Here is a 12,010-nt window from a genome sequence, read left to right on the forward strand (position 1 = left end):
TTTAAATGTTTCATTAATTCATTGATTATATCTCATTTACTATCTTTTCAATATTTAAAAATAATGAACAAAAAACATTAAAAATGTGAGACAACCTTTGACGGTAGTAAAACAAAAATGACATCTTTAGCTCAATTTATTCAAATAATAAAAAAATAAAAGTAAATCCGCCCCGTTAGGTGATGGTTAGACCTAGTTAAGCTTGTTTACAAGCTAGTCGGATGGATCTCCAGATTTTATAAACTCGCTCCGTCATTTCATATATATAATTTTGATATGGTGAACACAAACTGTGAGTACCTATATAAACATCGTTGATGTGATGTGTCTCACACATCTAGTAATCGAACGTCACTCCAATCGATGTTCACGTAGATACATGGTGAGTATTAATGAATCCAAAAACAAAATTTTCACAAAAAAAAAAAAAAAACTATTGAAGCATAGTTCACCGACCTTCATGTATCCAAAATTTTGAAAGATGACCTCTGTCCAATAGATCCTTGTGCTGTGTGTGTGTGTGTGTATATATATCATGCAAATGGATAAAAGCCNTATAGCTGTGGTTGATGATATGATTGCAAATGAGCTGGTTCACGTACGACTGCTGCTGTCACATTATATATAAATTAATATTGCAGTAATCCCAGATGTAAAAATGGTTTGCAAAAGTAAAAATTGTATTACAGTGGACAAGGAAAGGTGACTTTTTTTAAAAACGTCAGTTTAATTGATGTCAACGGAATCTTACCCAAATATCAAAAACGTCAGTACTCAGAAGGTTATAGCCGTCAATTCGCACCATAAATGGCATCATCCTAGATTCTTTTACTTTTACACTATCCTAACTAGGATTCTTTCTTTTACACAATCCTACATTTTTATTTATATATATATATACACTTATTAGAGATATTTTTTCCAAAAACTTGTTAGTAGTAGGTTATAGTTTGCTCATTTTTTTCTTATCACATTGGTAGATTTGAAACCCTATATATATTTGTTGCTCTCCCATCTCTAAAGAAGCTTATGAACTCTACTCGTTACCATTAATTTCCGTCCTTCATGTATTATTATCATAATTGCAACACAAATGCCACGTTTAAATAATTATTTTTATAGGAGGAATTAATATTCTTATAAATAATTACAAACTCATTAACTCATAAAAAGAACTTATGGAAATAAATCTTATATAATGTGTATAACCAAATGATTATTAATAAATTAACTTGAAAGCTAGAACTAAACATTTTTTTATATCATAATCTAAAAGATGAAAGGACTCGAAATTTGAGTTTTTACAAGGGAGAAATAAGATTAGATCATTAAGACTAAAGCACGGTCTCAAATTAAATCACTCTTGACACAATTAGGACTACATAAGATCCCTTCTCAATAAGTTTCATTAATTAGCAAGTCATGTGAATTAAACACATGAGCTTGATCTTGATATCAATAGCGTGATCAAGCTCATAACGTCTTAACAAAAACTACAAAATATGATAAAATATAATTCTAATATATTTAAACTATAAAGAAGCTCAAATACTATTAATGGGAATAAGATATATGATTATAAATTGTATGATCAATTAGTTGTTAATTTAGCAAAAATTGCATACAACCGAATGGTCACGCATTCATCGTTCCAAGCTTGAACTAATTAAAGAGTAAGTCTCTTGTGAGACGGTCTCACGAATTTTTATTCGTGGGACGGGTCAACCTTACCGATATTCACAATAAAAAGTAATATTCTTAGCATAAAAAGTAATATTTTTTCATTGATAACCCAAATAAGAGATTCGATCCACAAAATTGATTCGTGATACCGTCTCATAAAAGTTTTTATGCTAATTAAAAATTCAATAATCTAAATGAATATTCCAAAATCTCTAAAATCTTATTCCAATGTGTATTTTAATTACATGTGAAATGGAGCGGATGCGGTCAATGCATCAATCAATCCTTTCCATAAATTAATTTAACAAAAAAAGGATATTACGATATATATATATATATATGTATATATATATATATTGTAAGGATATACATGCATTGAATCCTTACAAAATATATATGTAATGATTACGTATCATTAACATTTTTGATAAAATCCCAGATGTAGTATCCTCAGATTCTCCTTTATCATTGCCCTTATATTGTTAAACAAGCAAGATTTAATCGCACAAATCCAATCACATAAATTAAAGGGGAATCTTCTTCATAACGGAAACTGGAAGACTCTTTCTCAAGGCTTCATGTCAATTAGTATTATTATAACGGAGATTTGTCCATTGGATATTACATTTACTAATTATAACTCATCTTTACCCTACAAATTCATTGGGGCTTTTCTCTGCTACACTACATGATGTAAATTTTGCCCTGGTAGGGTGGCTAAACGAGAAACCTTAGATTCCTTAATTATAGTGTCAGTCTCATGTAAAATATATGAAATTCACACGATCAAATAATAAAAACTATAGACAGAAAAACATCATGTGCATCATAGATTGTTGCACACATGCTTGCACAACTTTCCCGTTATAATTGGAATTGAGTCGAGTTGAGCTAGAGAAATGCACTACTTGAAATCAAGAACTCAGGCTTTTTAAGGATAAGAATTGAGCTCCATTATATTTCATTTCATGTTTTGACATCACCGAGAAATATGTTATTTGATTTCTAGTGAGTCAACAAGATTTGGGCAAACTAGCAAACGCATTTAGGTACAAAAAAACTTAATTTTATGACATAATTAGATAAACGTACAAAAAATGTAGGCAGATCCAGTGTGAGATTTTATACACGATAACGTCGAGTGATGTCATACAGTCACAATCATCTGGAACGGCGCCGTCAAGAGAATGCAAAGCTCCAATGTCAACATTATGAAAAGATCTTCAATAAATCCTGCATGGTTTTGTTCCCTTTGCTCTCTCTTAAATTATGGCATTTGTCATATCATTCCAATTTAGTTTGATGCCCAAAGGAAATGGCTGCATGAGCAATCATTCTGGACAACCCACAACTTTTCTATATAAATGGGCACTTGCAACTCTCGACAATGTCATCGGTGTTATCTTAACAAGCCTTAAATATTAATTACCCATATATATCTTTTAACTGCAATGAAGTTCACAAGGTTGAAGAACTCCAGCCTGTTCTGCATGTCACTGGTTCTGATTAATCTACGTATGTCTGCACAGTGTTGTACAAGAGAAGGCTCGGTATTTATGCATCGCAAGGTTTCTAGCTCTCTATTCCTGCATGCATTTCTTAGATGATTTGCTCACCTAGCAAGCTAATCAATATTACCCCAAAACAATTAAAAATAAATTTCAACTTTCATGAGTATTAAATCTTTTGAACAATCCAAGTTTTTCCGAAAATATACGCATTGTCGCTCCGTTATACTTCACTGAAGCTATGAAAGTCGCTGACAGCTTCTAGTATAATTCTTGATTTCCAACCATGTTTACGTACAGGCTTTCTTGGAGATGAAAAGGACAGGTTTCAAGATCAGTGATGTGAATGTACCTGGAAGCCATACTGCAAATAATGAGATGCCTGAGGATTGGGATCTGAGGAGGGTTCCAGGTGGCCCCGACCCATTGCACCATAATGGTCAAGACCCGAAGAAGCCCCGGAAAACTCCGTGATATTTTGGCATTATGTTGTTGAAAGATTTCTGCTGGTTTCTCCTTTATGCTCTGAAAACATAAATATCTATGTATGGATTTTGGACAATATAATGGTTATTTTAGATCGAAGGAAATCAAATATTGATCAAGAATATATGTGAACGTGAAATTTACCAGCTTGTATTAGTAGACTTCTCAAGATTCTATCTTTTGCAACACAAGTTTAATCAAATTCATGTAATTCCACGTTAACTTCTAAAATATGCTCAGATATCGTTAGCTCATACGACAACCATTCCAGCATTGTATAGATATTATCTGCATCTGCATGAGATTTGTCACCTGCCACAAATTCATAAGTTTTACCATTAACTTCAATTGAGCTGATTCCGGGTTTCTTTTGAATCCCGAAGGTCTTCATTTTCTTCCTCACATTACTGGCACCATGCCAACTTCCAGTCGCTGCATAGATATTCGAAAGCATCACGTAATTTGAATCCCCACTGGGATCCAGATCATAAATATAATTCATCAAGCCTTCTGCCAAGTCCACCTCCTCACAAGCTCTACATGCAGCCAATAGAGAACCGAGCATTATCTTATTTGGCTTCATTGGCATGTTCCGCATCACCACTAAAGCCTCTTTCAATCTCCCAGCACGACTATAGAGGTCGACTATGCATCCATAATGTTCTACAGTTGGAGTGATTTTATGGAATTGTGCCATTTTATCAAATAATTCAAGCCCCTCATTTACTAAACCACCATGGCTACAAGCTGTAAGAGCTCCAGTAAAGCTAACGCCATCGGGTTTAAACCCATCAATTTGCATAACTTTGAAATACTTCAAAGCTGCCTCTGCATGCGCATTAACAGCCAAGCCAACAATTATTGAGTTCCATGAGACCAAGTTTCGTTTAGCCATGTTGTGGAACACCTGGTGAGCCAACTCAACAAATCCACACCTACAATACATGTCTATTAAAGAATTATTAACCCGAATATTGTTTCTTAAATCATGTTTCAGCACAAACCGATGTAACCATAACCCTAAACCAAGTGTTCCCAAGTTAGAAACTGCAGAGAGCACTGAGACAATTGTTACAAAATCAGGCGCCACGCAAAACATCTGCATCTCTTGAAAACAATCCAAAGCTTCGTCGAACTTCCCCTTCTTCACAAACCCATCAATCAGTACAGTCCAAGACACAGCATCTCTGTCGGGCATTTCATCGAACAAATCGATTGCCTCCTCAAATTCACCATTTCTCATGTAACCATTAATTAGAGTATTCCAAGTCACCTTATTCTTGATATCCAAGTGGTCAAAAACCATTCTGCTGATTCCCAATTTACCAAACTTCGAATACATGCCAATTAAGGCAGTGCCCACCATCACATCGTTAACATCCAACCCGAGTTTTCGACAATACCCGTGAACGGCGGGCCCGAGGGATAATCCCTGGGAGGGGAAATTGGCACATCCAGAGAGCAGAGTTACGAAAGTGATGTGGTTTGGCTTGGCACCCGATAATCGCATGCGATTGAATTCTGAAGCTGCTTTGGATAGACGACCAATTTTACAATAGTGGGCGATAGATGAGGTCCACGAGGCCGTAGTGGCGTCGAGAGAACCGTTTTCATGGTTGTCGTAGGAGCTTCTCAGGGCCCAGTGATGGAGTTTTGGAGGAGGCTGCGGCGGCGAAGGGAGCTGGATAGGGATTGGGGAGGCTGTGAAGGCGGGAAGAAGGCTCATTCTTTCAAATTACAGTTAGGTCTCGTAGAGAAAACGGCTTCCTAGTTTTCCTTTTTCCTATTCTTTGTATAGCTGGCAAAATGGGGTAGATATGTTGGCCCACCCATTTCATAAAATAGGTGGTTTGCGAGCCCTTCTAATGGGAAGTTGATGGCTTGAGGTTTATAAAATAAATCTTATCAAACAAAAAACCTTGCATTGAGAATTGTAGGTTCAAGGTTTATACGATAAACAAAGTCCATGTTTATTGTGTAGGTCCCACCACCATATAAAAAATTGTGCCAAACTTTTTTTTTGTTTTTATTTCTTTAGTTTGATATATGGTCAACACAAACTCATATAATTGTTCATTCCTTTTTGCATGCATTTCGATTCTTTTTTTTTTGCATAATTTTTTTTAGTATAAATATATATTTAGTCAAATATATAAGTGAAAGTAAAAAATAAAGCTAGTAAATTAAAATGAGTAGATGAATGTGTGATTTGATAGTGGGGTCTACAAAAATTGTGTTTTTGGGTTTATGATCGGGGTGGAAAAGTTTAAAAACAATGAGGTTTTTAACTTTTGATGTGGCACAGAATAAACCTGGTGATAAGGTTTATGACTGGAGATGCCCTTAGTAAAATCTTGATCCACCAAAATACGGCTCGCCCCATAATGATGGGTTGAGATGGATTGTGCGTTGGTCCGTCTCGTTCCACCAATTCAACACAAAATTAGCAAAGTCAAGTCGGGTCGAGCCGTCTCGCTACAAAAAATAATGAGGTTGGTTTGATAAAATCTAAACCTGCCAAAATACGAGTGATACCCGTTTATCTGTTTTGACAGTATTAATTTTTTGTAACGATATAACAACATTTTTTAATCACGTTCTAAGTTTTTCTACGTTTCTTTAAATAATGTTCATTTTTATATTTTAAATTTTGTTACTTATTTTTTAACATAATTTTTTTATTATATATTCAGAATTTACAATTTCTAGCAAAAATGATGGAATCGACTCTTGATACTCAAGTCTATTGGTTTTCAGTTGAGGAAATAAGGTAACTACTACACTTGATGGCCTGCACAAGAATATGTACAACATTGGATAACATAAGATGACAAATGCAAGAATATGTAGCAACTAGCAAGGAGACCATGTTCCCCATGTTTCATGTCTTTGTTGGAATGGTGCAAATCCTATGACTAGATCCACCGACACTCCCATATTAATGGTACGAAAATTATTGATTGTATCAAGTAAACTCATGGAATTGAATTGAACTTGCTTTTTTAGCTCTTGTAAACTTTAAAAATCATACTTTAAAATGACTGTTGGTATGAAAAGATTCAAATATCATGATCATGGCAAGACTTTGTCAAAACAAAAACTTACACATTCGTAAATATTATACTTAAATTTCGATTTTTATTTGGTTTATGTCTATAGTGATTGCCTATTTGGTCTTCTCTCAGCCGCCACGGCGCAGATAGACTAATAGGACATGTACAAGCAGCAGCGAACATAAATTCCTTTCACCGAGCATCAGCAGAGGTAAATGAATCAGCAAAACCTGATGGCTTAGCCGGTATGCTTCCTTTACTGTCCTGGCTACAAGTGCCACTAAAATCTTGGGTATCCGCTTCCTGCCAGCCCTTCAACATCTGTGGAAGAGGCAACGTCATGTCAATGCCAGAACAATGATCCATATTTTCGTATGGTTTCCATTTCTCGACCAACCGAGCTAGCACATTCACGATGTGTCCCATATCTGGGCGATGGTTTGCCTCACGTCCTGTGCAATGTCCTGCCAGTTCGGCTATGATGTAAATGCTATCGTAAATTTCTTCTTTTGCATCAAGAGAAGGGTCGATCGAGGCAATGAGCATATCTTTGTTAGATTTAATCTGGCAAAACCACTCAGCCAAGTATCTGTTTTCCTCTGAACGATTTTCATCAAGTGCCACTAACCCTGTCAAGAGCTCCATTAGTACTACTCCGAAGCTGAAGATATCGACCTTTGTGGTTATTTTTCCTGTCACTGACAAAGATCAAAAGATTAATCGACAGAAAAACAAAAGAGCAAATAAATCAAACACAGATGAACCAGTATTAGGCACTGAATTTCCTGATTCTTATCAAGAAAATATGCAAGCGATATGAAAGGCTCGATAGTCTTGAGCTTATTTATTTGTCATTTATAGAACACATTCTTACCAGCATATTCAGGTGCAAGATATCCAAAAGTTCCAGCCAGTCTAGTAGCAACAGATCTCTCTTTATCGGGAGCCAACTTTACCAATCCAAAATCGGACACTTTAGCCCGAAAATCATCATCAAGAAGAATGTTTGCCGATTTCAAATCACGGTGTATAAAGCTTTGGTGCGCCAAAGAATGGAGATATTCGACTCCTCTGGCTACATCAAGAGCGATACTAAGCCTTCTTGCCCAAGATAAAGGCTGTAAATTTAGACTCCTCCACCGGAAAAGATGTCTGCTCAGAGCCCCTTGAGACATATATTCATAAACCAGAACCCTCTCGTTTCCTTCAGACGAGTACCCTAAAAGGGATACCAAGTGACGGTGGCGAACATTAGAAAGCACAGCAATTTCAACTTGAAATTCATTCACTGCTTTGTTACCGACTGCCATAGCTTCCATTCTTTTAACGGCTAATTTTGTTCCATCTTCAAGTTCACCCTTGTAAACTGCTCCAAAACCTCCACGTCCCAGCTCGTTTTCTGCCGCAAAATTATTGGTCACTTTACGTAGGACCTGAAAAGATATTACCAAGTTCCCCGCCTCAAGAACCTGAGTATCATCCAACCTGTCAATCATCCCACTCTCGGTACTGCCACCAGTTCGAGTATCCGAGGATGAGCTATCCGCTACTGCGATTTTTAATGTATTACTGGGATCTGATGAATCTTTTGGATGGATCACCACACCACCAGGTGATTTTATAATCCTTTTTTGGCGACATAGGCAGTAGACAGACAGTAATACTGCAAGAAAAATCAAAATTGTAGAACCCGCAGCTGCAGCAACTTTGACCAAAACTCGAGATTTGGTCCCATTTTCTGGTCTTGACTTCTCTGTGACAGCAGTAGGTGCATAAGTCCTTTCACCTCTACCATCTGACGCTGGGTGAAGATCTATTGAAGGATTGTTTGGTGGTGATTCATGGCCATCATTTGGAGAAGGCGGCATTGGTGGTGCAGTATCAGGTAAGGGGGATTGTTTAGGTCCATTAACTGTCAATTTCGTATTAGCATCAATTATGACATTCACATCATCACGGAATCTTGGCAGTGGTGGCTCGAAATTGTTCCCACGTATGTTCAACAATCTCAAAGATCTCAAAAGGGTAAGATTTGTAGGAATGATACCGTGTAGATTGTTGCCTTCTAAATGAATTTCAAGTAACGATGGTAGATTCGCAAGTGAAGGACCAAGTGTACCATTAAGCCCAAGATTCTTCAAATTTATGACCGCAACCTCGTTCCTCGAGTCACAACTTATCCCCCACCAAGGTCCTCTACACGGGTCATTACCAATCCAATCAGAAGCAAGTTTTTCCGGGTAACTCAAATCTTGAAGAAAATCTAAAAGAGCATTCACTTCAGGAGCACATGGCTCACCAGGATCAGATTGGCAAAACGAATTTGACTCGTAAGAAACATTTTCAGATTTGAACTTTGGTATTGAACCCATTAACATGTTATTGTTCAAATCCAATACTTGAAGATGCATATTGGCCAAGCTTTGGGGAATCAGGCCAACGAGCCGATTCCCATTGAGGTTGAGCTGTCTCAATAAAGTTAAATCCCCAATATTATCTGGAATCGGACCCGTAAATTGATTACCATGGAGCCATAATTGAGTTAATTCAACCATGGTTGAAACTACATCAATAGGGACACTCATACCACCCCCATCTTGATTATTCAACCACAAAACCTGCACCATGGAGTCACGAAAGCTGCTGGGTAAAACACCGGTGAGCCCGTTGCCCGACAATCTCAACGAAGTGAGAGACGGAAACTTCCCGAAAAACTCGGGCACCGGTCCGACAATGTTGCAACTCGAGCAAGAAAAATTAGCCAACTGGGAACACTCCGCTAGCTCACTGGGTATACTCCACCCCGAACTCCGATTAAAGGGATTATAATCGGCTGCCAAAACACGAATACTGCTTAGACCTTGAAAAAAATCTGCAGGGATCGTGTCGAATTCATTAAAATCCAAGTATGCGAATTGTAAATTGGATAATCCACTGAAAGATGGGAGCTTTCCATTAAAGTTGTTTCTCTGAAGGCCAACATTCATCAGCATATCTAATTGATTAAAATTCTGTGGCAAAGGACCCTTTAGTCCAAGGCCCTGAACCTGGATTTGAGTGATTCTGCCATTAGAACAGAACACATGTGGCCAAGAAGGAGGGTCACAGGGGTCATTTCCCTCTTCAGGCCATTTCAAAAGCTCTGGATTTTCTAACCCATTTCTGAAATCATCCAAAATCTTGAAGTCATTTTGGTCTGTAATACCATGAACAACTCCCAAAATGCAAATGAAAAGAATCCAAACAATGTGCATCAGTTTTCTTGGAGCAACATCCATTTTCCATGCATGATTATATCACAAAGCAACTGGATCCGATATCTACAAATAAAGGAAAATGTGCTCAGATATTCCGGCCGGGGGTGTGGGGAGAAAAAACAACAAACCTCGTCCAGTGTACATGCAAATGAAAGAATCACTTAGATCGGCTGGTTTTGTAATTTTTGGAAGCAAAATGTTGAATGGTTAATGGGTTTTTCCCCCTCAAAGCAAGAAAGAAGATTGAAAGCGAGAAATGTGGAGAATTTTCACCATTTTCTTCCGGATTTTCATTCCTCTGCAATTGGAGCAACGCCGCCTGTATTTCACAAAAGTACAATTATTCGGTGACTGCTACACTCTCTCTCTCTCTCTCTCTCTCTCTCTCTCTGACATTGATTTTTCTTCTTGGTGTTTTGTAATTTCTTCTTCTATGTAATCTTCTCACTGACTTTTACGGTTTGATGACACGCGAGAAACAGTTGAATACAATGTATGATGTAGATTACCATGATGTGTTTCACCGACTGAAGACACTTTTGAAAACGAGTTCTTGAACTTGCGTTTGTCATCCACTTCTTACTCAAGTTTTTATAATTATGAGATTTAAAATAATTTTGTTGTTTTTATCTATATATTTATGTCACATATTACATCTAAACCAAAAAATATTTTTTTAAGTTTTTACTTTTTGAATAAGTCTCTTGTGAGACGATCTGATGAATTTTTACTTGTGATACGGGTCAACTCTACCGATATTTACAATAAAAAATAATATTCTTAGTATAAAAATAATATTTTTTTATGAATGAACCAAATACAATATTAGACCTACGAAATTAATCTGTGAGACTGTCTCACAAGAATTTTTGTATTATTTTTTATATTATTAGCAATATATTTTATGGATACATTTCACTTTTAATTGGACAATAAATTCTATGGTCCCATTAATAAATGTACCAGTTTGATCGGCGATAATCAAGGAAGCAGATTTCAGGTTGCTTTCAGCTTTTGTAATGACACCCCAAATCATCCTTAAAATAAATAAACAAATTAGCTAAAATAAAACATTAAATAAACAATCACAAATTGCAGGGCCCACTGTAATTTTATCTGTGTTTTATGACTGTGTGTGTGGTATACCTTTTTTTGTTCCGGAAATTGGCCTTCAGTCCTCAGTCGTCGTTTTTTTTTTGTGTTCAGTTCCTAAGTACTTTTTTAGTACCATATTTCCACATGAAGTGTACCACATTTCCACATGAAGTGTACCACAATTTGTATGACATAGTACCATAATTTTGTGGGTAGGGAGTGAATCCAAAGAAATATTTTGATTGAAAATTTTTCACCAACTTCCCCTATTTTTCTTCTCATTCTGTTTTGTGGTTGCGATTCTTGACTTTTTAAAATAAAAATCATGACTTTATTTTAAAATCATAGTTTAATTATTTATCTAGCGAACAAAACATTATTTGAAACTCTTAATATATATAATTAAATCTCCTAAAAAAATTGATTTTTTCAATGGATTTTCAAAGTCACGGACAAATGAAGGGATTTTCCGAAGCTCTAAGCCACGGAAGATAAGCTGAAATTGTGCAGTTTATTGAAGATCTCGATTTTTTCTATCTGCTGATCGACTCTCACTTTCAATACTTCTTCAAAGTTCCATGATCAAATATCAAAATCTAGAAGAAATCTGTCGATTTCTCCATGTTCATCATGAGGTCATTGAAGATCTGACCTACACACTTATCATTAGCATAATATAATGTTTGTCTTAATTGAATTGACAATATGAGCATGAATTTATACCATTGGTATTTAGATGCATTGATACCAAATATTATATTAATGATTGCTAAAAAAGATTAATGATATTAACATCACATTAATTATACAAAATTGATACCAAATATTACATTAATTATATATAAATGTTAATAGAATCAAGAAACCATGCTAAACTGGAACCATTCGATCAACAACAATAATTACATAAATTCTAAATATATTTCCC

General features: G+C 36.1%; 2 protein-coding genes across 9 annotated transcripts; both read right to left on the bottom strand.

Moving 5' to 3' along the window:
* Positions 1-2,637: 2,637 nt before the first annotated feature.
* LOC140973182 (pentatricopeptide repeat-containing protein At1g05750, chloroplastic-like) lies at positions 2,638-5,511 on the bottom strand. Of its 6 annotated transcripts, none has more exons than XR_012174588.1 (3): positions 3,822-5,510; positions 3,544-3,732; positions 2,638-3,269 (listed from the first exon to the last, which is right to left on the bottom strand). XR_012174588.1 is itself a non-coding variant. In XM_073435790.1 (3 exons), the coding sequence occupies exons 1-3, from the start codon at positions 5,401-5,403 to the stop codon at positions 3,453-3,455; spliced, it is 1,725 nt and encodes a 574-aa protein (XP_073291891.1). In that variant the 5' UTR covers positions 5,404-5,511; the 3' UTR covers positions 2,638-3,452. The 6 variants fall into 6 exon arrangements, 1 of the variants encoding a protein (XP_073291891.1); XM_073435790.1 differs by adding an exon at positions 3,788-3,817 and having other exon boundaries at positions 2,638-3,661; positions 3,918-5,511; XR_012174591.1 differs by having other exon boundaries at positions 2,639-3,164; positions 3,544-3,716; positions 3,822-5,509.
* A 1,238-nt stretch (positions 5,512-6,749) lies between these two features.
* On the bottom strand, positions 6,750-10,517 carry LOC140973184 (receptor protein kinase TMK1-like). 3 transcript variants are annotated; one of them, XM_073435794.1, is made up of 3 exons: positions 10,261-10,517; positions 7,605-10,050; positions 6,750-7,428 (listed from the first exon to the last, which is right to left on the bottom strand). In XM_073435794.1, the coding sequence occupies exons 2-3, from the start codon at positions 10,006-10,008 to the stop codon at positions 6,923-6,925; spliced, it is 2,910 nt and encodes a 969-aa protein (XP_073291895.1). In that variant the 5' UTR covers positions 10,009-10,050; positions 10,261-10,517; the 3' UTR covers positions 6,750-6,922. The 3 variants fall into 3 exon arrangements, with proteins under 3 accessions (XP_073291895.1, XP_073291894.1, XP_073291893.1); XM_073435793.1 differs by having other exon boundaries at positions 10,116-10,517; XM_073435792.1 differs by having other exon boundaries at positions 7,605-10,517.
* Positions 10,518-12,010: the final 1,493 nt, after the last annotated feature.

This window comes from Primulina huaijiensis, chromosome 3 (assembly GCF_012295235.1).
Source record: "Primulina huaijiensis isolate GDHJ02 chromosome 3, ASM1229523v2, whole genome shotgun sequence".
Classification (NCBI taxonomy): Eukaryota; Viridiplantae; Streptophyta; class Magnoliopsida; order Lamiales; family Gesneriaceae; genus Primulina; species Primulina huaijiensis.